At 53.5% G+C, this 25,698-nt stretch overlaps 1 protein-coding gene across 5 annotated transcripts in view; it reads left to right on the top strand.

Annotated features, from left to right (window-relative positions):
* CALN1 (calneuron 1) overlaps positions 1 to 25,698 on the top strand; it is a 477,468-nt gene that overhangs the window by 127,975 nt on the left and 323,795 nt on the right. For all 5 annotated transcript variants that reach the window (XM_082714433.1, XM_082714437.1, XM_082714435.1 and 2 more), the window contains one exon: positions 4,815 to 4,939. In XM_082714433.1, the coding sequence (XP_082570559.1) occupies positions 4,815 to 4,939 (125 nt within the window). The remainder of the gene's footprint in view (positions 1 to 4,814; positions 4,940 to 25,698) is intronic.

The following is a 25,698-nucleotide window of genomic DNA, read 5'->3' as shown; positions in this document are numbered from 1 at the left end:
TTTCTCACGGCTGGTGGTTAGAGGACGGGAACCTCCGTGAAGTCTGCAGTAGATTCCAGGCGCGCTCTGGGTTCCCCCAGAGCAGAAGAACGTCCACCAAGGTCTTGTGCCTCCTTTCCAAAGTCCATCAAAAACTTTTAAAAAACCGCAAGTTATTTGAAAAGGTTTCAACACACGTTAAAATGCATTTCTCTAGATTTTATTACCCGCTCTCCGCGGTCGAGGACCAGAAACGTACACAGCCTGAATGAAGGACTTTGGAGCAGGGCGTCTCAGACTGTTTGTGGGGAAGGATTAGTTGAAGCCTGAAGTCAGCTGCTCACACGCTTGGGCGTTGGGGCGACACTATAACCTGCCGCACAACTTTCTGTGCTTTCTTTCTGATCCTGTCCTTGACTTACTGCAGACCAGCCGGAAGCAGGTTCCCTGGCCACGGTCCATGGACCACACTTGGAGAGGCTCAGCAGAAGGACATTTTGGGTCGGTGTCTTCCAGAATAGTAGCGTCAGCCTGTAGCAGTGTGCCCGAGTCCGAGCTCTGGTAGACAAAAGAAAAAGGAAGGTGTATTAGTCTGAGTTCTCCAGAGACGCATAACCACGAGGACATGAAGAGAGAGACTTATTGTCAGGGATCGGCTCCCGCCGTGAGAGGTCCCGGGACCTGCCGCTGGAAGCCGCGGACCCGCGAGAGCCCAGGGCGCGAGCTCCAGGCCGAGTCTGAGTCCGAAGGCGTGAGAAGACGGTGTCCCAGCCCAGCGGCCAAGCCGGAGGAGGGATTCTCCCTCGGCTTCTTTGTTCTCTTCCGGCCCCGAGGGGACCCACCCACTGTGGGGGGGCCTTGGCTTTCCTCCGGACTCTGACTCGGATGTTCCATGTTGAAGCAAACCGGGGGGCGCCGGGTGGCCCAGGGGAGCACATGGGAAATGAAGCGTCAGGAGGGTCATCGTCGCGACAACGGCGAGCGGCTTCTTCTGTTTGTGACTCTGCCGGGGACCGTTCCCTGACGCTAAGAACGGGAGCCGCCCCTTCCGTTATTTATCTGGGTATTATCTTGAATGTAACTTGTGGTAGAGGCAGCCGGTGGTGTTTTTTGGTTTCCGGTGTCCGACATTCAACTGTCCACGGCCCTCGGTGCGCACCGCGATGAGGTGCTCTGGGGCGTCGGGAGGCTCAGCGGGTTCCGTTTCGGCTCAGCCGTGATCTCAGGATTGAGCGCCACGTCGGGCTCAGCGTGGAAGCTGCTTTAAGATTCTCTCCTCTCCCGCTGCCCCTTCCAGGCCCCCACTGGACCCACGCTCTCTCTCTCTCTCAAAAAAAAATTAGATTAAAAACAATTGTGCGTCCTCTCCCCTTCCCCTGTTTCACCCCTCCCCCCCCACCGCGCCTCCCCGCCACACCCTTTTGTTTCAGACTCTTGATACGTGGTCCTCGAGGTGACCGTGCAGCCGGCCTCCCTGGTGTCCGGAAACAGACTCCTCTTGAGTTCTGGTGCTTTCCGTGCAAAGAGCTCCTTCCTCCGGAGGGAGCGAGCTGCCTGCGGACAGCGTGTGGCCCTGGGACCCCCGGGCTCCGCTGCTCAGCTCCCTCGGCACCATGGTGCCTGGTGCCCTCTGCCAGGTCCTTACTGACCTCTTAGTGACCCAGTGTGTTCTGGGACACCTGGGGGCTCAGTCGATCCTATAACTGACTTTGGCTCAGCTCATAATCCGGGAGTCCTGGGATCGAGCCCCAGGCCAGGCTCTGCACCCGAGGGGGGGTCTGCTTGTCCCTCTCCCACTGTCCTCCGCCCCTGTATGCCCGCTCATGCTCTCTGTCGAATAAATAAATAAAATTCTTTTTTTAAACTTTTTTTACAAAAAAAGATTTTATTTATTTGAGAGAGAGAAAAAGCGAGAGATCACCGAGCGAGAGGGAGAAGCAGTTTCCCCGCTGAGCAGAGAGCCCGATGTGGGGCTCGATCCCAGGACCCTGAGATCATGACCTGAGCCGAAGGCAGCGGCTTCACCCACGGAGCCCCCCAGGCACCCTGTGCTCCCCTTTCTTGGACGAGACTTTGTTTGCCCACACGTGTGTCTCTCTTGCACACTTCCTTTCCCACTAGACAGGGGCGTTTTGGTGCAGACTGAATGCGCTGATTTGGTCCGCGGCCTTTTCCAGAAGCAGATTATGCGGCTGTGTCTGGGGGGACTCCGTGGCGGCCGGTTTTCTCTGCAGAGTCCTGGACAGTTACTGGGCGGCTGACCTGGGCCGCGGCTTGGATATGTTCCATCGAGTATAACCTTGTTACCGTGGCCGTAAAAATTCGCGGGGCGCCTTGGGAGCGTCAGACCCCCAGGCGAGAGGTCGGCTAGGGAAGGCGGTTGTGAAACGGGAGGAGAAAGCGGCGTGAAGAGCGGCGACCAGGCCGGGGACGCCCTCTGCCCGTGCGCTGACCTCCCGGGGCCACCGTGGGGCGGCTTCTCCCTGGTGGTGAACGGAGTGTCTTCCCGGCTTACACGACTGGGTCCGTGTTGAAAAGAACAGCCGATGCGGCCGACACGGTCCTGTGGCCGGTGCCGGGAGGGAAGCCCACGCCGCACAGGAAGCCTCGCCCGTGTTCTGAGCAAACGCAGCGCAGGCCCCCAGAGCAGGACCGGCCCCGGGGAGCGGAGGCCGCCCTGACTCATACACCCGCGTCTCACTTGGAAACACGTTTGTCCTGAAGTGAAGTCGGCGAAAAGACGAGGTGGTGATTGAACGGTTTGTCCAGAGACCGACCGATTCTCGTGTTGTATTTGACGTGTAAAGATCGATGCAGCCGGGAGGGGTGAGTCGGACGTACTTAGCCCGTGACACTCCTTGCGTCACGGATCGGCGCCGTCGTGCTGCGTAACGGACACCCCGGGTTTGTGACGGGCCCGTCCATGTCCGTCTCGTTCGCCGCGGAGGGGCGAGCGCGGTTTGGAGCCCGACGGCTGGCTCCTGCCCCGGCCATGCGTCTGGTTTACTTTTGGGGTCCCGAACCTTCGTGGAGACCTTTGACAGAGACGTCAGGAAGTGTGGCCCGTGTTTTAGGAAGGTAATTAATTCGCTTTAGACATCTCGAGATTGGAACGAGAGCGTGACGGCGGCCGGTGCAGACGTCGGCGCGTGGCCGGGGCTCCTCGGTCGGACGAGCGCCCGGGAGGCTGGTGCTCCGGGACCGGGTCCTCCACAATGGGTTCGTGTTCCGGATCAGGCCCTGCGCGTTGAGGAGCCTCGCGGGTCGCTGTGTACGTCAGCGGCTCCCGGCCCAAGTAGGGACATGCCGGCGTGTGCCTGGGTCGGAGGGAGAGAGGCCCGGCGGGTCCTGCAGGGCTGTCACGCGGGGCTGTCCCAGGGAAAAGAAGGCAGGGCCTCCCCGCCGGCCCACCCCTCGGTGCCTGTCGACTCCACCACCCCAGGATTAGGACAGTTGCTGTCATGAGGGTGGTTGGAGGGACAGGGAGGGGTGCGTGTCCTGAACGGTCATCCTCGGGCCGGCTGTCTTCCCGTGATTTACACCTTGTCACTCGGCCGTGCCCCGAGGGGGCCTTCAGCTCCCCGACTCTCCTACAGATGCAGACTGGAGTAAAACAGAGCTCTGCAGGTGGCTTCTGCGGGGGAAGGAGGAGCAATGGGGGGGAGCGCTCAGAGGTCATTGTCTCCCACAGAACCCTGGCAGGGAGGCCTCACTCTGCTTGAATGCCCAGGGTGACGGGGGGATTACTCCTTCCAGTGCTGCCCAGTTCTTCTTGGAGCTCTGTTAGGTTTGCTTTACCCCCAGCCTGTAAGTGACGTCCCATACCTCCTGCCTATTCCCTCAATCCACGCAAAGCTTGGTCCGTCCGCTTAGCCCCCTTGGCAGACAGGGAAGCGGAACACGTTGGCAGACGTGCCCAGCAGCTCACGCACTGCCAGGAGAGTCCTGGGCTCTCTGCTCGGAAGCAGCCCCGTTCTCTAACTGCCCGGTCTTGGGTCTTCTGCACTCGCTCTTCCCACGTCCTGACCAACTATCTTTCCTCCCTCTCACCTTAGCTTGCCTGGCCCCGTGGGAACCCCTTAAGCTCTAGGGCCGGGGCTGGGCAGGGACGCTGTGTCTGGAGGGTTTGCTGGTCTGGCCTCAGGGGTGCTTTGATTCTCTGGGAGGCTGCTGGGAGCTGCTTTGCTGTGGGACCCCGGAGGTGCTGCCCGCCTTTACAGCCGGCGGTGAGCGTCTCGGGGCGGGGTGCTTCGGAGCCTCATCGGCAGCAGGTGTCTGCATTCCAGCCAGGCCTGGGACCGCTTCCCCGAGCTGCAGAAGGCCGTCCGTGCATTTACGTAGGGCCTGCCACTTCCTGCCTGGTTCGAGGGCTGTGTGCGTGGATCGTCCGCGTTCGCTGGGAAGAGTGGACGGGTTGCATCGCCGCACGGTCACAACTGCGACTCCCGGTCCCTGGGGAGCCCGACCTTCCTGGGATGTGCGTTCCCGATCGGTACCGACAAGAGAGTTTGTCGGGCTGGGGAAAGGGGCGCAGAGGATCCCTTTTCGCCTGGAAAGGCCTGGGGGGGGTGACGTGGGGTCCCACAGTCTGCGAGATTCGGGATGAAATCGGCAAAAAGGCAGCGAGGTGTCAAGCAAAGAAAGCGCTAGAACCTGAGATCGTCTGGGGGACGGTTCAGACCTTGAGGACCCTGGCATTCTCTCCTTCCCCTCTAGAAGCGGGATTGTTCTGTTAAAGAGGACACGGGCCCTCTGGAGCCCAGGGTGGCCCTCTGAGGAAGGACGGAAGGAATGACGGTCTCTTTCTCTCCCCACTCCCGCTTCTCTGTGGACAGGGACAAGATGCCTTTCCACCACGTGACCGCCGGCTTGCTGTACAAGGGGAATTACCTCAACCGCTCCCTCTCCGCCGGCAGCGACAGCGAGCAGCTCGCCAACATCTCCGTGGAGGAGCTGGACGGTAAGGGGCCCGCCCTGTCGGGGAGGCCAGCCGCCCCGGGAGGCCCGGGAGGCTGCTGCCGCTCGGCAATGAAAGCGCCAGGCGCGGGCCACCCGTCGCGGCCACGTCTAAGTCTGGTGTGATGGGGAGGAGCTCAGGGACCCCCTCCGCCCCAGTGACGACCCCGTGTGGGACGTTGCCGCCAGCCTGAACTCCCTCTGGTGGCTACTCTGGTTTCTTTGTAAACTGACCTTGGGGATGGCCCTCGACTCCCAAAATGTGTTTTCTAGTTGATGGAGTCTTGATCCCCCGCGGCGCGTCCTGTTTCCACGCTGTGGTTTCTGTGGGGCCCAGCTGTCGGGGAGCTTGACGTGGGGCCACGGTGCTCCGAATCAGAAGCATCTGGAAGCCGCGTCTAGTTGGGAATGGACAGCAAGGGTTTTAATTGCCTGCAGGGCAGCGGTAGAGACGAGAACAAAGCGGAGCGCACCGCGGCTGTGTTCCTCCTGGGACACCGCCCTGCTGTAGCCTCACTGGTCAGCCAAGCCCCTGATGAAACAATCACATTAGAATGAGCAAGAAGGAATTGATTTCTTCTGGGATAGAGAATTAGGTTGACTCAGCCAGATGTTTGCCCGGTGCCCCCTCTGCTGAGCTCCAGCCAGAAGCTGTTTTCCCTCGTGCCCTGGAACGCTGGGCTCCGTGCGACACCCTGTGAAAGCCTGAGGCCGAAACTGGCTTTTCTAGAACCGAGAAGTCGGAGTTACCCCAGACGGCCCACCTCCTGGCTTTCAAGGGGAATGGTCTGACCAGCGTGCGGCCTCTGTGCCCGGGTGGGAGCCGCAGGGCCGTTACGCCCAAGAAGGAGGTGGGAAAGTCAGCTCTGGGCCGGCAAAGCCACGCTTGCCGCTGAGTTGGCAGGACTTGAGGAAAGTGGGGGACGGGGTCATCTGGTAGCTTTCCTGGTCCTGTCGGGTTTGCTTGCTTGTCTAGAAGACTGGCTTGTTCACAGGCGCCCGCGGGAGAGCCCCAGAGGCTGGAGGACGGGGTCCCCAGGGGAGGTCTGGGGTGGGGGAAGCAGGAGCCAAGCAGCAGAGCCTGGCCCTTGGGGTCTGCAACGGCTCACTGCAGTCCGGACGGTTGTGCTGGGTGAGCCCGGAGGCCCTGCCCCACGGGGCCACTCATCTGCCCTCAGAGGACGCGTGGTGTGGGACGGGGGTTCCTGGGTCGGACGCTGACGGACATCCGAGCCCCCTCCGTGGCCCGTTAGCTGGGCACCGTCCTTTGTCACCACACCCGCTCCCCGCCCCGCTGTGGCTGGCTGCGGCCCCCCGTGCAGCCGGTCCCGCCCCTGCCCCAGCTAGTGTTAATCTGCAGGGCGAATGTCCCTCTCCTCCTGTGGAGGGGCCACGCTTGCCCAGTGCACCAGCCGCTGCCCTCCCAGAGCAGGCGTGGAAGAGCCACTCACGGCGCAGGCTGCCTCCGGCTGGCACCGCCCCGGGAGGTCTGTGTGTCTTCTCTGCAAGCTCAGCCCGGGAGGGAATGCCGCGGAGCCGCATCGCGTTGGCCAGATCAGCGTCAGGAAGCTCCCGACGAGCTCAGCAGGGGGGATTGGTGGAGACCCTCGCGCATCCATTTATTCCTATTTACTCATTTGTCCGTTCCTGGGCATCACTCCTTCCAGGAGCGTTTACCCGGACGCTTTCCGGGTGGAGGAGGAAATAAAGAAGTCGCGGTCCCTGTCCGTTCCCCAGGGCGTCCGCCGTCTGCCCCGAGCGTTTCTTCATCTACAACCGTTGCTAGCAGGATCTTGTACTACTAAGGGTGCATCACGCGGAGTCTTACTGGACGTGCGAATTATAATTGTGCAAAGGCTGTTTTCTCCGTGCTCGCGGTTGAGTCATCCCGTGATGTTCTCGTAGTCGTTAGGTCGGCCCCGTCTCCGGTTCGCCCGTTTCACTCCTGCACGGCGTGAACGTCCACAGTCTGCATCCGTCCCGTGAAGGACGCACGTTTGGGTCTCCAGTCTGGGCTCTTAGGATGTAATCTAGTCATCCCCCCTCTGTTATGTCTACGATGTTGGGGTCCGGCGTCCTCAGGGTCCCTCTGGGAAATGTCTGCGTGTGGGCGTGTCCTGCCGTCCCTGCTAACCCTGCACTTCGGTCTGTTTTCCGCATCATGTGTCTCTACTCCCTCATTCATTCTCGAGTTCGCCTCCGACATCGGTGATTTACTGGGGCTACGGTCATTTTAACATTTTTTTTTATGACTGCCTTTAGAGCATATTTTCTTTATGGATGAACGTTTCAGTTTCTTGGAAGCCTGGTTTTATTTCGGTCGTCTTCCTTCCTTTTTAAAACACTTTTTGGTCAAAATAGCATATGGAAAAGTATTAATGCGCAGTTAGTAGCATTCTTGACTGTGAACACTCACGAAGCCACCATCCAGGTTAAGGACGGTCGTGTTACCAGCCCCCGGCAGCACCTTCCCGAGACCCTTCCCAGGGCCTCTGCCTCAGAGACGACCCCCCACCCCGCCGGCTGTTTCATGGTGTTTGTGTTTCCCTTCGGCTCAGGGTGGGGGGTAAGAGGGGGGGCGGGGTTGGGGTCATGCCAAATCTATTCCTCGGTTCTCAGCCTTTTTTCCTTAACTTGTTTGCGAGACTCAGCCATGCCGTTGAGGGTAGCCGAAGTAGACTCATTTCCATTAATGGACAGGGTCCCATCCTGGGTAACTATGCCACCATTTATTTATCTGTGCTATTTCTCAGTGGGTGTTTGGGTTGCTTTCAGTTTGTAGTTATTAGGATATAATCTCACCGTGCTCCTCTCTGTTGGGCTAAGTCTTAGGATGTGTCTTCCTCACATTTCTCTCTTCCTGCTTTACTGGTGCCATATTGTTTTTATTCTCTCCCAACTCTTTGCTCTACTGAGGCCATCTTGGACACAATTTATGAACATCTCTTCGGTTTCTTGTCATAATGTATGTAGATACATATATAGAAAGCCTTTCCCCCCAAGTCTTCTAGCTGATGCTACTATTATTTTGCATTAGAAGGTGTTTTTCTATGGTCCATTTTGCCTTTTTCTGCTCTGGTTTGTGACTCAATAAAGTTCTTTGCAGGCCCAGAATCTGTGGGCACACAGGGTTTGTAAAGAATCTTTAGCTTCTGTGTTCTATCTTTGTTTTATCTTGGACCTGTGATAATTTTCCCTTTGTCAGCCCCAGCTGCAGGGTCCCGTTTCTAGAAGATGCTCATCTAGTCCATGGCTGCTGAGTGGAGGTGAGATCTTGATGGCCCTGCTGTTGGATTTGCTCCCTGTGCTGCAGAATTCTGTCAGTCCTTTGTTTTCCCTTCTCTTGCTCTTGTCCTGTTCCCAGACTAGGCGTATGCAGCATTTGTCCTGTTCCCAGACTAGGCGTATGCAGCGTTCAGAGACCCAGGTACCCCCTGGTTCTCATCTTGCTGGGGAGTAATCTGGGATGGACACAGCACCCCACAGCTCTGGCTGCTCCCAGAGAGCAGGTTCCCTAAAGGAGCTTAGAAAAGGGGTGCTGCTGGGCTAGGTTTGGATTGGCTTGGAGAACTTGCTAGGAGATAGGGAGTGACAGCTTGATTTGCTGGTCACTTAGCTTCTGGGTCCCTGGCGGGGCAAACAATGGTGGTGGGTCAATATCTTCCTGCCCTAAGTACCACCGCAGTTCCCAGGACAGGTGGAGACTATGTTTCTCCAATTTCATTGGTGTTGCCAGTCGTGAAAATTCTCCTCAAACTTGGACATGTATATGCATCTCAAAATTGCTGTTTCTGGTGAGCTGCTCATAGGTACATTTCTGGGGCATTTTAATTTGAGCTTTGGGATAGATGTAGGAGTTAACCACCCTTCTCTCGCAAAGCCCCGTTGCAGTAGTTGGTTGACTTGCTTTAGATTATTCTAGAATCAGTGCATCAGCACAGCGCGGTTTCCTCAATGACCCCTTGCTTACATAATCCAGTGGACTCTGGTGTTTGGAGAAATCAGTGTTTGTCCTGGACTTTCTGCGGCACCTGGCAGTGTGCTCACGCGCTTGGTTTTGGAGTTTGTCCCAGCTCTGGCGTCCATGTCACTAGCTGGTCCTCCTCCTTCCTTTTTTCTACCTCTTCGTCATTCCCAGTGTTCCCTTGTGTGTCCCTCCTGTTCCGCCCACCGCTCACACACTGTTGTGTCCTGGGGTGGTTTTTTGTTGTCTCCATGGACATCCCCGTGCTGATTGCCTCAAGATACCTATCTTCAATCCCCGTCTCCCTCCTGAATTTTAGATCTGCCTCTAGTAGATCCTGTGTAGATCTGTGTAGATCCTGCCTCCTGTGTAGATCTCTCCCAAGTTCTTTAAGCTCCAAAGACCCAAAGCTGAGTGGATTTTCTTTTTTCTCTGAAACTGCTTCTCCTCTGGAATTTTCCTTGGGAAGTCACATCACATGATGTACTCGGTCGGGCACAACGGTAATTTGGGAGTCCTCTTTTTCTGCTCACCCCCCACATATAATTGGCAAAGTCTTACAGATCTCGACTTCTCTCAACTTATCTTGAAACTGTTCCATCCTCTCTGACCACACTGCCGTTGTCTTGGGCCAGGTCCCTGTGCCCTGGCTGCCGTCCCCCGGAGTTGGTATCTTTGTGCCTCATCTATGATTTCACTCATAGATCGGTCCCATTCCATTTCACTGGAGGGATGCTTCTCAGATACACATTGGATGAGCTTAGCCCACTGCTTAAAACGATTTTCTTCTTGGCCTACTAATACGTGATTATATATTTTCAACATTTCTTTCATCTTTAAAAAATTTTCAAACCCACAGAGGTTGGGAAAGCACAGTGAAACATCGTGTACCTTCCTCTAATTGTTAATATTAAAATATTTGCTTTCTTTCTGTTTCCCTTTTTTCCCAACACACACACACACACACACACACACACACACACACACACACAGAGGCATGCATCTAATTTCTTTAGTTCAAGAATTTTAATTAGGTTCTTTTTTATAGTTTCCATTCTTCTGTTGAAATACTCATCTGCGGGCGCCTGGGTGGCTCAGTGGGTTGGGCCGCTGCCTTCGGCTCGGGTCATGATCTCAGGGTCCTGGGATCGAGTCCCGCATCGGGCTCTCTGCTCAGCAGGGAGCCTGCTTCCTCCTCTCTCTCTCTGCCTGCCTCTCTGCCTACTTGTGCTCTCTCTCTCTGTCAAATAAATAAATAAAATCTTTAAAAAAAAAAAAAGAAATACTCATCTGCTTAGTCATTGAAACAATACTTTTCTTTAATTATTTGGACATATTTTCCTATATTTATAATAGCTCTTTAAAGTCTTTATGTACTTAAATCCAGCATCTAGGCTCTAGGCCATCTTGGGGTTGGTTTCTACTGCTCCCCCCCCCTTGATTATATTAAAACTTTCCTGTTCCTTTGTGTGCTGTTAATACGTGACTGTCCGCTGCGCCCTGGAGACTCTGTGTTCTGTTATCTTTCTCTGAAGAGTGCGAGTTTTGCTCCAGAGACCTGCTCAATGACTGGCTGACTGCTTCCGGTTGTGTAGGTTTGGTTTTCATGCTTTGTTATGGCAGAGCTGTGGAAGTCCTGAGGTGTCCCCCAAGCCCCTCTAACTGGGCAGGGACTCTCCAAACTCTGTCTTCCTGTGGGTCTTCTCAGGGCTTGGTTTTAGGTTTTGATCATGTGGATCTCCAGGGGACCTTCAGAGTAGTTTCCTTACTGTCACGATGAGGTCCTTCTTGTGTCTCGGCGTCCACCTGGGGTATTAATGAGGTCTTTCTGACACATAGGACGGCTTCAATTCTAGGATCTGTTTTCTCGTCTCAGCCTTGGAGCAGCTGCTTTCTGGTGAGTCTGGTTTAATCTCCGTTTCCCCGGCGGTAGTCCAGCCTCTGGCCAGATGTTCCCAGGAAACCCACATGCAGGCTTCCGGAGCCTTCAGTCTGCAGTTTCCTTCTTTCTGCCGCCTTACCCCACATGGCTCTAGTTCCTTCAGCGACCCGGATTCATGAGCTGGTGGGGAATGGTCCCCAGGCAGAGAGCTAGGGCCAAGGCCAGGCTCACCGGGTCAGTTTCCCTTGTCCCTGCCCTTGAAGTCCCTGCACTGCCCATTGTCTACAGCCTGAAAATAGTTGCTTTTGATACTTTGTTGCGTTGTTCGTTTGTACTCGAAGGGGAGGGTTGTTCTTACACCAGTTACTTTGTTGCACAGCAGAAGTCCTTTATTAATAAAATAATTTTATTTTACTTTTTCTACACGAAGGAGTTAAAAGTAATTTTCAACCAGCATAGCCCTTGACCCTTTGATAGTTCATTTTTGTTTATAATTCTTAAGTGGCTTTCCATAGCCTACAGCTGGGTGAGCCCGAGGGACATGCTGGGACAAAGCAGAGGAAGTCCCGTGTGGCCTGGACCCTTCCTTTTTGTCTGCTTTTACTCCCTGCTTTATTTCCAGATCGTTCGCTACCGCCTCAAGATCTCTCCTGCTTCTCTGCCTTTGTTCTAGCTGCTTCTGTCTACTGAGACCCATCTTTTAAGTTTCAGCGTTGTCGTTGTCACCATCAGCACAGTCGTCACAGCCCAAGTTTCTTGATTGCTTCCTCTGTGTTCAGAATGCTGCAGATGAACCAACACCTTTAATCCTTGCAGTAATCCTGGAACGAAGGTATTATTATTAACTCCGTTTTTGCAAAGGCGGGAGATTGCGGTAGAGAGGAATCTTGTCCCAGGTTGCTAGCGGGCGTGTGTTAGAACTCAGATGCGACGGTCAGCAGGCCTCGGGGCCCGTGCTCGTTAACTTGGATGCTACGCGTCCTCCTCTCTGCTAGATGAGACCCTTTGTGCCTTCCTCGCACCCTCATGTCACCATCCTGTATATCACTGCCACCGCTGTGACACATGGGTGAGAACTTGCCTGATTAATCAAACGTTCAGTGGGTGGAGAGATATTTTTAAAGCTCTGTGTGAGCCCAGTGTGCTGCTCACCGAGAGCAGAGGTGCCGTGCAGCCCAGAAGAGGCTGGCGATGGGCGTGATTTCCTGCTCGAAGCCGGCTGGCTCCTGGGCGGTGGGCTCCGAAGGACCCCTCCCCGCCTCCACCCATCCGGGCCATCCTTCATTTTCTTGTAAAGGAGGCTCCCATCCTCCCTTCTTCTTCTTTGTTTTCCTTTCTTCCTCTAGTTCCGCTGGTTGATTTAAAAATCCAAGAGGCACACCCTAATTTGCCTTTTTGGAGACACTTGCCTCTACAGGCTTTCCAAGAGGGGTTTTCAGGAGGCAGAGACATGACTGTCAGAAGAAGAGAAACTCGCAACTCTTATCTGAGAAGGCTGATGGCTCCGAGTTCTCTTCTCCAGGGGAGGTGATAAAGCCTACACAGAGAACCACATCATCCAACGAGAGTGGGCGTGCCAGATACACAGCTCTGCTCCGAGCTGGGAATTAGCTTTACAACCTGGGTCTTTTTTATCTATCTCCGGGCCTTCCTCCTGGAGGCTTGACCTGCCTTTGAGCCTGGAGAGGGAAAGAGCTACGAAGCTCTGTCAGCAGAGCCAAGGACGGATTTCTCTGATGACAGCTGCTTCCAAGGGCCCTCTCCTTAAAGGGACGTTGGCTTAAGCCTTCTTAGAGTGTCCTGCCTCTTGCTCCAAAAATGCATTTTGATAGCCGTGTCCAAGGCAGAAACCCAAGTCCCGACCCTGCCACTTTCACTTTATTCATTTGTGATTTATATGCTGCCTGCTTCCAAATGTGATCGAGACATCATATGATAAATGAAGAAACAAACTGCAAAGGCTGTCAGAACAGAAATAGAAAATAAAAATCCACATACAAAGAGGAAGAAAAAAACCATGACAGCCCCTGAAACTGATGCAGTTACTGTGAATGAGCGTGAAATTCAGCTCCAAGCTTTCAGCGGGCTGGGGCGGGGAGGTAACCCTGCACCTTGTTCCCATGACAGTCTGGAAGGGCCCAGTTGGAAGAAGAGACCTCTCATCTCATTGTATTTTATTTTTTGTTAAGATTTTATTTATTTATTTGACAGAGAGATCACAAGTAGGCAGAGAGGCAGGCAGAGAGAGAGAGGAGGAAGCAGGCTCCCTGCCGAGCAGAGAGCCTGATGCGGGGCTTGATCCCAGGACCCTGAGATCATGACCTGAGCTGTAGGCAGAGGCTTTAACCCACTGAGCCACCCAGGGACCCCTCATCTCATTTTAAATAGGAGCCCTTTGGCCCATAAGAAAAATATCCAATATACAAGTATTTTGTATTATTTTAGAGATTTTTTTTCACCCTTGAATTTCTGAGGATTGATCGATTGATCAGTCAATCGATTTTTACCTATTTCCTTTAGTAATAGTGGCTTAGGATGGTGGTGATCCTCCGTGAAGGACGAGGAGCTCATTTTAGACTCTCCAGACGCAGAGACACAAGGACAGATTGTGGTATACAAAGTCTTCCCCCAGGCTGATTCTGTGAACTCCCTCCGGAGCGTGTTTCTCTGGTTCCTAGTCCTAAGAGTCCTGCTTGCGATGGCAGGCAGAGGTGATGTCTAGATCTGAAAGTTCAGGAGCCGGCATCAGCAACCTTGACCTTGACGTGAGCTATTTGAGGAACAGGGTTTAGCAGCCGTCCGTGTCTATCATAAAATAACCTGGATGGTGTTTCTGTGGGATCTTCCGTGCTCAACAGAAATGTGTCCCAACGCATCGACTAAGGTGACTGAGCCCCACAGCACTTTCCCAGAGAACTAAGTAAGTTGACCTGTCCAGTAGAATTACTCAGCATTATCCATCCAGATGCTGGAGAGAGTTTTCCAGAACTCATCATTTTGAGGCTGGCCTCGTGGATACCGAGCTCTTCCTCTTGGAGGTAGTTGGATAACAGCAGGTTCAGCTGCTTCCTGGGACTGCTCAGGGACGTGGTATTAGCAATGGGTTCTCCCAGGGACGGCTCCCTGGTTGTCCCTCTTCACAGTGGTATCCAGACCATCTCATCTAAGCACAGCTCCAGATCATTTAAAATCAGGTGCAGATTTTAAATCACAGCTATTTAAAATACACATTTTCACTACCAAGATGGTCATTTCTACTTTCTCGAATTTTCAAGCCAAAAGAACACTAAATTTACATTGAGACCTGAATTATTCTCTTGCTGTGTAACGCATTACTCCAAAAACTGATTTAAAACAAAAACCATTTTTTATTACCAAGTCTCTGTGGATCAGAAATCCAGGCATGGTCTGGCCTGACGGCTTTCAAACGGTTGCAGTGAGGACTGTTGTGATCTGAAGGCTTGACTGGGGTTGGAGAATCCAATCTCAAGCTCATTCGCTTGGCTCTTGGCTGGACACCTGCTTCCATTCCTTCCGAGATGTCTTCTCGGTAGGACGCCTTGAGTGACTTCAAAATATGGGATTTGGCCTTTGCTAGAACAAGGGATCATGTTATGACCTTGTCTCGATGTCACGTATTGTCACTCTGTCACATATATTCATTAGAAGTGAGTCACTAAGGACAGTCTACACTTAGGGTAAGTGGAGTTAACCTCCATCTTTCGAAGGAAGGAGTATCAAAAAATTAGCAGGTGTATTTTAAAACTGCCAGAGACCATATAAATTAGCTGGGAGTTGGTTTCTAGCTGTTGAACTGAAAGCTAATGAAATGTTATAGAAAGTTCTAATATTACACTCAACAGTTTCCTTGGCACTGAAGACAAGAGGACCCAATGGTCATTGCTATAAAAAGAGGAATTAAGCCCACCTGTTCTTGATGGAGTAGGGTCTGTGAAGTCCCTCAGATCTGGGGTTCTTACACAACACAGATGGTTAGCTCCTCTCCAATGTAATTTCTTCCCTAGTAACAGAATTTTTAGCAGGACACACGGATGCTAGATTAAAGACTACATCCCTTAGTCTTCTTCGAGAGCTAGATGTGGCCATATTGGTAAATTCTGGCCAAAGGGATGTTAGAAGTGACATTGGGCAACTCTGACGCACGTCATCCTCCGGTCCCAGGAAGACAGAGTTCCGCCGCTGGGTGACGGAATGCTGAGCCGGAAGGAGCCTGGCTGCCTGGAGTCGAGACAAATCAACTCTGTCTCGCTCTTCTGTCACTCAGAGCTGAACCCAAACCCCCAGAATGAGCAGCCGGGTCACCACAGATGAGTAATGCAGTCTCGAAACCTGTTTTCCAGTTTTTAAATCAGTGCTTTACGTATAATCCTACTTTTAGGAATCTCCCGCTTACTGGTTTGGAGGAGGAAGTATTGTTGGTAAGGATTGGGTTTGAGGTTTACGGTTTAGAGCACCGGAGATTTGTCCCTTTCATAATACATATATATGTATATGTCTGTAGAGGCTGTATTTCCAGTTCATGTGCTGAAATTCTAAACGAAGAAGGGAGAAAGGGATCGAGCTAGCAGGGCGGGCTGGGTGGCAGGGACCCTAGAGCCCTCTGGGAGGACACTGACTTTGGGTGGGGTTGTCAGTGTTGAGGGCAGTGGACATGTGCATCCCGGTCATCCGTACGAGCGCACCGTGGAAGTCTGGGGCGCACAGTGATCGCTCAGAGATGCTTGTTGAATGAATGGACTCCAGATCTTCTCACAAGAGCAGCTTGTTCCTAAGGGAACTGCTGGTTCCTGATTATTCGTTCTCTAATAGGAGCGGATTTGGGATGAAATATATGGCAGTGAACGTGGTTGGTGATGCGTGACATTTAGAGTCCGATGACTCACTTCAGTGCTCCCCAAGTTTTGGTTTTATCACTTGTACTGCGTGGCTGATAGCATGTACCTTCTTATGATAATATAGGGTAGTAGAGAGTGAGTTCCTGATGTACGTGAGTTACTGTTGTATGTATGTGACATGGGGTAAGTGCCCACTAAAGAGAAAGGGTGGTAGGACTTGTTGCTGTTGTTGTGATGACGCGGATGACGGTGGTGACAGTGATGGTGGCAGAGGTAATGACACTGACAAGACACACCCAAGGATGATCACTCCCATGTCGGGGCAAGTTGGCTCCTGAGAGCGAGAAAGCAAACCACTAGCCTGAATCCTGTGCAGTTCAGGGTGGGAACGTGGGCGTATCTGGCCATCCTATCATGACTTTCTGTGTCTTAGCTCGAAGCCCCCAGGGACACGTTGCCTGTTCCTTCCGCCCCATCCTCAGCTCTTCATCCTTCAAAGACCCTGTTCTCCCTGGTACAGAGGTAAGGGTCTACATTGTCAAAGGAAGGAGAGGAAAAGGTACCTAATGACAATCGCTTCAAAACCTTGGGTGGTCCTGACAGATGGAACCAGATCCTATAAGGTCTGGGCTTTGATGTGAGAAACGTCTGTGGATGGCTGAAAGTTCAGGCTTTTCAAGTCCTCACTGTGATGCCTTCAAGGATCAGGAGCGAACATGACATAAATTTCCTTTTAAATATAAACGGATGTGTCCCACAATACTTACTCAGAGGGTTGGAGGGGAGGTGGTGAGGAGAGATGGGGAGCATGAAATCATGGCCCCGGGACCAGAACTCACTCCCCTGGGGGAGAGGGGGTTGTCCGCAATTGGAGTTCACCATATCACAAAGCAGACTTTCATTCCTTCCTCTCTGAAGTGGTTTCTGGAGATGGAAGACCCCAGCCGCCCGCCTCTCTGGGCGTCGCTTCCGTGCACATTAGCATCGCTGTTGGTGCCGTGTCCCCTTTGCACAAACAAAGTGCAGGGCTCCTTCTCACTCCCGCAGGGCTCCCGTACCCTTGTCTGGTTCCAACTCCAGACCATGCTTGTTCTAATCTTTCTTCCAAACTTGCAACCTCAACTGCAGTATTAATGGTTGGTTTGTGACACTTGAGTTTCGTGAGGATAGAAAAGAAGAATTATTTTTCCCCGTAAAGCAGCTGAAATAAATGGCCCCAGGAGCCCACAGTAACGCGGGTCGAGGGAGGGGACCACCGTTTCCGGGCTCAGGTGTGGGAATAGTCCCCAGGCTGGAGCCAGCTGGCTGGGCTGTGCTGGTTTTTACTCTTCGGACACCTGGGTGACGACGTAGCATTTCTGCACAGACACATCGCAGCGAGGACGGGTCCTAAAGTTCTTGGTCGGGTGCCCCTATGCCATTTGTAGGTGCCTTGAGAGAGCTCAGTCTCTCCGCCGTCTGGCACTCAGGTGGGGAGCGGAGGGGGCGGGGGTCACGGGGACAAACCCGAGAGCTCTGTATTTCTCGCACCTCCCAGAGGCCTCTCCGCAGACGGCCGCGTGCGAGTCCTTTGCCAGCACCTACGGAGGCCGAAGCCACTCCGGAGAGTTTCGAGGGTGTGGTCGAGCATGGTTTTATGCTCCCCTCTTTGCAAATCTCCAGAGTTGCCATCCGTTTCTGGGAACAGTGCCTCGAGCTGAATGCTGGGTTCTCTCGCCCGATTTTGGAGACCCTGAATGTGCAAATTAAGGAATGTGTCGTTTTCAAATTCTGACTCCTCGGGGACCGAGGGGAGCCTGGAGGGGACAGACTGATGAAGAGCTGCGAGTTGCTCACGGCCGGGCCGAGGCGTGGTTTTAGTCTCGGCTTTGATCCTGGGGTCTGTGCGTCTTCTAGGGCTTCTGAGCCTTTTGTGTGTTTGTGAGTCGTGGTTTCTTTCCTGGGGAGAAGGTCCACAACGTACGTCGTGGTCTTAGAGGGAGTCAGCAGAATGGTTGGAGCAACGGCTAATCTCCACCTTCGGAACTGGACCTCTCGTCGTCATCCTCCTCCTCCTTCCTCTTCTTTTTAAAGATTTTGTTTATTTGACAGAGAGAGTGAGAGAGAACATAAGCAGAGAGAGGAGGAAGCAGGCTCCCTGCTGAGCAGAGAGCCCGATGCGGGGCTCGATCCCGGGACCCTGAGATCATGACCTGAGCCGAAGGCAGAGGCTCAACCCACGGAGCCCCCCAGGTGCCCCTTGCCCTGCATCTTTCTTGCCCATCACTGCTTCAAGGTTTCTGTCCTTTTGCGTCCGGTGGGAAGACTGGACTTGGTGTATCAATGAGGGCTGGGGAGACGCTGCTTGTCAGCGCCAAGATGGCGTCGGTTGTGATGCCGAGAATGGGCTTGGCCAGGAGCGGGTCTAGAGGGCCCAGGAGCCCCTTCGCAGTCAGGGGAGACCCAGCGGGCATGTGAACTCAGCAAGAGCAGTAGGTGGGAGGGAGCTGAACAGTGTAGACACTTGGCCGCGTGTGTGGCCGTGTTCACACGCGCTGTAACCCTCCGGGACGCACTCTTGTCGCTGTTACGCGCGTGAGGGAGATTAGTGTGAGGGATCCGTGGTTTGCTCAAGGTCACACAGCTCATGGTCGGAGGACTGAGGTTCACGCTCTGCTTTCTCTGGCCCCAAAGCCCATACCCTCCGTAAACTACCACGGTCCACGGTCTTTACCATACGAGGTCTTGGTGTGTGGAGGCCGGGTGGGCGGGAAGGAAGAGTTAGGTGCCCAGCTACCTACCTGCATCATTAGGTGCTGGTGCTGCTGGTCACCGAGGCCAAGGACAGAGGAGTCGGAACGGGGTGGGAGGAAGATCACAAGAAACTCATCCCACCGGAGATGGCCAGTGGGTCCTTGAATAATGAATTCTGGGGTTTAGGATATTTAGCCAGGAGATAGAGATTTTGGAACCTTTTTATATTGAGGTTACGGATAAAAGGAAGCAGGCCCAGGGTGGTCGTGGAGGCCCAGCCACTAGGCATTGCTTCGATTCAGGTGGTCGGTCGCTGGTGGCCAAGGGCATTGGGAGGCCCCACTTTTCCCAAAGCATCAGCTGTGCTTTGCCTGCCTCGTTCAGGCCCCTAGTTGTCCTTCATACTCTCGAAAGCCAACATCCTCTATGAGAAGGAAGTTTGAAAGCAGGTCCCCTGTTTGTGCTCAGTTCATCTGCTTTATTGGTTGACGGCGCCCTCTCTTCCCTAACTTCGTTTGAGTCAGAAACTTGCCTAAACCTCTGTCTTAGAGTTTCCAAGAAGTTCAGTCTGGCTCTTGGCCACACCAGTTCTTTTTTTCAGGGTATCCCCAAATCCACTGTGGTTTTCTCAGCCACATACACGGACAGAGACTGTGTTACGTCCAAGGTCACCTGCCTCTAACGAGGATGGCCCCAGGCAACCGCCAGGCCAAGGATAGAGAACTTGGAGGGGCAAATCCCAGAGACTCGGGAGGGAGACTGAAATCGGTTCAAAGCCTGGGTATGTCGTTTAGCATCTCTGAGCCCTTGGGTGAGTTTTAAACGCTTACAGGTCTCAGTGTCCTCATCCATAAAATGGGGTGATATCAGTGCCCCTGTCCCGGGAAGAGCCCGTGGCGGGATCATGATGCCGGCGCTTGGCACAGGGCTCTGGGAGGGCTGATGGCGGTCTCGCGGCCTGGCCCTCTGGAGGGAGGAGTGAGAGCAGATGGAAAGACAGAATTCCTTTTCGCGTTCTCTGTCCGGCCAATTATAAAGGAGTTGATGGATATTTTAAAGAGAAAGAACAAAACTAGATCCATGAATCTGGTATCTGGTCATCTTTCTGTCTTTTTTAGTGTGTGTGTGTGTGTGTGTGTGCTTGTGTCTGGGTATGTTTATAGGACTGTGTTTGTAGGTTTGTGTGACTGTGTGTGTGTATAGCTGTATCTGTATGTTTATATGACTGTGTGTTTGCTTGTGTGTGTGATGGTGTGTGTCTGTGTTCACGCGTGTGTGTGTGAGTGAGCGACTGTGTCTCTGGGGGGTGGGCAGGGTGCTGAGAGCTTGTCCTGGTTCAGGGTTTGCCCCAGAACCTTCTCTGTAGAGCCTTCTCAGCCATCAGGGTTGTCGTGAACTTAGTCAACAACATCTTGCTGATGTTCCTGGGCTGGACGCGCCAGGACCTCTGGGGGGAGGCACGAACGTGCACCGAGTGTGGGTTCGGTGTCGGGCACACCCGGCGGGACGCGTTAGCAGCTTTCATCGTCGTCCTCGTCACCGCCCAGAGTCGCTGTCCCCGGATTCCATGCTTCTCGCCTTCCTTTCTCTGAACCGCAGAAGCGCGGGGACCTGCCCCAGGAGAGAGGTTCCACGGGCAGGGGGCACTGGAAATGAGGGTGATGTCCGCCTTCCTGGGCCGTAGGTGTATTTTCTCTGGTGTGGCCAGGGCCAGGTTTGCCAGTGATGAAGACTTCCTCAAGACGGGACGTCTTGTCGGATATCCAGAGGCGATAAAGCCTGCCTTCGACTGCGACACTGAGTGTCCCCGCAAGTTGTTACATCCTGAAGTTTACCCATCTGTTCAGTGTATGTCTCTCTTTGAAGAATATTTAAGTGAGACGAAGCGTCTTGGGTAGGTGCAAATGCCTTTAGGTTTTCTTGGGGGCACCTGTTACCGCTGTGAGGTCAGAAGCAGACTCTGTCCCTTCTTCTTCAAAAACAAAACACAACAAAAAAACCAACAAAAAACCCAAACCTATGAAAGGGAAGTGTTTTCCTTTGAGCCTCAGAGGATAGTTTTTGATCATAATGTGTTTTTCGCTTCTAAAGCACTGCCCACTCATGGCAGAACACATTTGTCTTTATAGAGAAAGTGACTCCGTGTGTGTGCGCACTCGAGATCGCTACGAGTCACTTGGGAGGCTGATGAGTGGGGACAGCAGACAGCAGACCAGGTCAGGGGACTCATACATCACGCTGTACCTTCGTGGCCTTAATAAATTCCCAGGCAGAGACAAATCAAGTTCACTCTCACAGTCACGCTCCATGCCTTCTTCCCAAATCTGACCCATCCTGAGCAAACTCTGAGCAAAAAACCAAAACAAAACAACCCCCCAAACCAAACACGCACGTGCGCGCGCGCACACACACACACACACACACACACACACACAAAACTCAGGGCATTTGTGGAGAAGGCAGCTAGAGGTCTGTCCAGCGGCGGGCTAAGGAAACCCAGTAAGAAAAACGTCCTCACGAGGTTCTGCAGGGCACAGTGTGCTGGGAGGAAGGGACATGGCACAGAAGCTCCCTGGGTGCCGGGAGGACTGGTCGTTCCAGCCTGTCCTCAGGCAGGGAGGCTCCGTGGGCAGAGCCTCGCAGGGGAGTGAAACCTCAGTTGGTCCCCCTGTGAAGGGGAGGCCATTGTTTCGGAGTCACGCCCTGCCTCGCCGAAGAAAGCACCCGTTTTGTGGGGCCGATACGCACGTGTGACATGCAGTGACCAAGGTTGTTCATTACACGTTAACACAGAGACGAAAGGTTGCGCTCGTTCTGCTGGGGTTTGTGGCGTCTCTGCGGCACCCAGACGCTATCTCCAGACGCTGAACGTCAAAGCCATCTGTCAGACTCGGACCCTGCCCCGCAGGGCCCGCCCAAGGGACTAAAGCCAGGCGGAGCAGGGAGGGAGGGAAGGCGGCTCAGAATCGGGGACCTCTGGCCTTCGTGCTTGCCGGAGCTCATGACCTTCTCTGAGCTTCAGTGTTCCCCCTTGTAAGAATGAGACAGAAATGTTGACCTCCGAGTTTTCTCTTCACACCAAAGGCATAGCATCATTCATTCATTCAACAAATATTTACCGAGTGCCTCCTGACGTCTCAGGCACTGCTCTAAGGTCCTCGCTGCTGCGGCGAGCCGGACAGAAGGTTCCTCACCCTCACGGAGCTTCTGCTCTCAGTGCAGGAGACGTTGAGTCTGGGATGATGATGAATCCTAGAATATGAAAGAAGCAGGAAGAGGGGTAGGAAGCGTCAGAGGTGGGATGGAGGCTGCTGTGTCAATCTAGACGAGAGACAGTGGCGGCCGGGGACCAGGGTGGTTGCCATGGAGTGGGGGGAGGAGGTCGGATTCTGATCTATTTTGACGGTGGGTTTACCAAGGTTTGCTGACGGCTGGGTATGGAGTATAAAGGCTGGGCCACCTGGGTGGCTCCGTCGCTTAAGCCTGTGGCTCTTGATCTCAGCTCAGGTCTTGATCTCAGGGTGGTGAGTTCAAGCCCCCATGTTGGGCTTCACGTTGGGTGTGGAGCCTGCTGAGTAGTAGAGAGAGAGAGAGAGAGAGAGAGAGAGAGAGGAGTCCAGGATGACCTCAAGATTTTTGACCGGATCCACCGGAGGAATAGAGACTCATCTAGAGAGGGAAATCCCAGGGGCTCAGCGCTGAACGTAATTCTGAGACGCTTGTTTGATGCCACGTGGAGATTTTGAATAGGCCATTGGGTAATCAGGTCTGGAGTTCAGGGAGGGAATGAGGTTTTCAAGGTAAAATATTGTAGGTGGGTGTGGCACAAGTGGGTGTTAAATACGTTTTTAAGTCTTGGTAATTTTCTTCTTGTGAGATGGTTTCCGAGGCGACTGTGGTGAGTAGAATGGCCTTTACCCAGCCTCGGCGAACGGTAACGTCTTGCAAACTGACCCTGTGATATCACAACCAGGACGTTGACGCTGATGGTCCATGTGCAGAAAATCTCCACTGTGGTGAATGCGTGTGAATTTAATCCACTCGGTGCCCCCAAACACTACGTAAAATAAGCTACAGGACTTCAGAGGAAGGCACACCCACGTCCTGGGGTGGGGAGGGTATGACGGGCCAGAGAAGGCTCCCGGCAGACGAAGGCACTTGAGTTGGGCCTTTGGGACGGGAGGGACTGGGGTCTGTGACAGAAAGGTCGGTCCTGGGATGCGGAAGTGTGGTGTGTGCTGGGCCTTTGAGGCTGTCTGGCTTGCTGGGTGTGGAGAGTGCCATGGGGGGCGTCGGGAAGCAGGGCTGAAAGGCTGGGGCGTCGGTGAGCCGGTGAATGGAGGAGCTTGGAGGAGGGGCAGCCTGGCCTCCAGGGAGACAGGTCCAGTCCCTGAGTCTGAGCAGACTGGAGCGGAAGGAACCTTCTGGGAGGCCAGAGAGGAGAGCTTCCTGATGACCAGGATGAAAGGGAAGCGGGGCCCTTGTGGTCAAAGGGAAGGAAAGGGACATCCCGGGGACGACTCTGTTGGGTGTGTTGGGTGCTTACGGGTGCAGGCTCGGGGCCCCACTGTGTGCCCTGCCTCCGTCTCACTCAGCTCCCACCACTGCTTGGCCAGGCCCTTGCTGTTTTCATCCTCAATTCCAGATGAGGACACTGAGGCACAGAGAGGTTAAGTCACTGCCTCAAGGTTGCAGAGCTAATGAGAAGCCAGGTTGAATGCGAGGCTGCCTGACGCCCAAGACCTCAGAACTAACCTCGAGTGGTTCAGGCTCTCGCGATCATCTTATTCAGACGAGAGGCTTGTTTTTAAGGGGAAGAGCTGGTGCATAGAGAAGTAGAAAACGGAGTATGTTCAGATGGGATCAGTGACTTTCTGGTGTGGGGGCGCCTGGGGGCTCAGCGGGTTAAAGCCTCTGCCTTCGGCTCAGGTCATGATCTCGGGGTCCTGGGATCGAGCCCCGCATCGGGCTCTCTGCTCAGCAGGGAGCCTGCTTCCTCATCTCTCTCTGCCTGCCTCTCTGCCTGCTTGTGATCTCTGTCTGTCAAATAAATAAATAAAATCTTAAAAAAAATTTTTTTTAAATTTAAATTCAACTTAGTTAACCTACAATGTGTTATGAGTTTCAGGGGTGGAATTCAGTGATTCATCAGTTGCACATAACCCAGGGCTCATTCCATCCCGTGCCCTCCTGAATGCCCGTCCCCCAGTTACCCCGTCCGCTCACCCACCTCCCCTCCAGCAACCCTCAGTTTGTTCCCTGTAGTTGAGAGTCTCTTGTGGTTGGCCTCCCTCTCTGTTTTCATCGTATGTTATTTTTCCTTCCCTTCCCCTCTGCTCATCTGTTGTGTTTCTTACAGTCTACGTATGAGTGAAATCATCCGATAGTTGTCTTTCTCCGACTGACTTATTTCGCTCAGCATACTATACTCTAGTTCCATCCCCGTTGTTGCAAATGGCAAGATTTCATTCTTTTTGATGGCTGCATAGTATTCCTCATGTGTGTCTATACTATGTCTATATACACACCATATGTATGTATAGTTCATCTGCCAGTGGACATCTGGGCTCTTTCCATACAGAATTTTTTAGTTAAATTTGAGCAACGAGTGTGCGAGAGTGGGGTAGAGTATGAGAAGGACTGGAGGGACTCGGCGCAGACGCTGTAGGAGATTGTGGAGCGGAGTCTACGGAAGTTAAAGGAAGGATCTTAGCAGGACCAGCAAGGTTTGTTGAAGGTCTTATTTGTTGTCGAAAATCCTGTGGATGGCTCTGACGGCCATGGGGCGGGATGGGTTCCCTTTGGGCGGGTTCTGCCCCTTCCAGTGATGAAGCATGTGCCTTTGGCCAAGGCTTCTGACTTCTTGGCCTGACAAAGGAGGTGGCAGTGCTTGGGCAGCCTCTCAGCAGCGTGAGGAGGATGCTTGCGTGGGACGGGCGTGGGCCAATGTCTGGTGCTTTGCTCAGGAAGATGGCGCCTCTAGCTTGCAGCTGGCGTCCTGGGGCTGGGGAGGCCATCGGATTTCCGGCAGCCGTGACACTGAGCCGTGCGGTGGTGGCCTGAGCCTGTCCCCGCTCAGGGGGAGGCGTGGGGCAAGATGATGAATCTGAGTGTCCGTGTCGTAGGCTCTTCAGCCACTTTTTAGCACCAGCCTCGCGGTTTTCCAATATTTCCTTAATGAAGGGATCTGTGATCAACCCCTGCTTGTGTGATTTTCTTTTCATTATTGGGCCCAGCTTCCCTTTTATGTTCTTGATTAAAAACGTTTTATTTTTACCTTTCTCTTCTATTTTAAAACACCCTAAAACTTAAAACATCCTCTTGAAAAGGCTTCCCACAGCCACAAAACTATAATCGAGTACAGATTAGCCTGAGTTTCAGACTGTGACCGAGATGACGTTTTTGAAGAAAAAAAAAACACCAAAACACAAAAAACTGAGGTTAGAATTTAACAGGTGTGGTGGTCGCTGAATAACGTGTCCCTCCCCCCACGCCCCCCAATAGGTCCAGGCCCTCCTTCCTGGCACCTGGGAACACGTCACTTTACAGGACAAAAGTTGCAATGCCCACGGGACGGTTTTGAGTCATTGGAGATGAGACTATTCGGGTTATCCTGGTGGTGACCCTGTAATCCTTATTCAAGGGACGCAGGAGGGGGAGGGTCAGAAAGCCCTGAGAACGGAGATTGGACCGGAAGGTGCTGCGGCGTGGAAGGCGGGGGAGGGGCCACATGCTAAAGGACGGGGCAGCCCCTGGAAGGTGGAAAAGCAGAGAGGTAGATCCCCCCCCCGCCCAGGGCCTCCAGGAGGGACTCGCGGCGTCTGGAACTGTCCGGGAACACGTTTGTGTTAGTGGTCGCTTGTTATCGCCGCTGTCGGAAGCCGACCCAGAGTTCTGCCGGAGGACGGAGTCGTCACATCGGTAGAAAGGGCACAAAAGCCATAATTTCTCTTCCATGAGGAGATGTCCTGTTGCAACCCGAGCCGGCTCCGGGACTCATGATCCACACCGCGTGTTCATCAGACACCTTCTAGCCTCCGCCCGGCCGTCTGCGCGGGGGCGGGGACAGGGAGAGGACGGCCCCTCGGCGCGCCCTGGGCACTGTCTGTCACTATCTAGAATTTCCAGGACGGGGAATGGGGACACTTGGCCTGACGATGAGGGGGAGGAATCAGACGGTCCCGGACAGACCAATAAGGTGACCAAAGGGCCACAGCCTTACTTCATGTCTTTTTTCCTTCTGGTCATTTTCAGGCATTTAACATCCTTTTGTTGTTACTTTCTTATCCAAACATGCTCAGAAGAACCGGGTCACGGTCTCGGACATC

This window comes from Mustela nivalis (assembly GCF_964662115.1).
Source record: "Mustela nivalis genome assembly, chromosome: 19".
Classification (NCBI taxonomy): Eukaryota; Metazoa; Chordata; class Mammalia; order Carnivora; family Mustelidae; genus Mustela; species Mustela nivalis.
The sequence above is the reverse complement of the archived record's forward strand: the minus strand, read 5'-3'. Positions and strand labels throughout refer to the sequence as shown.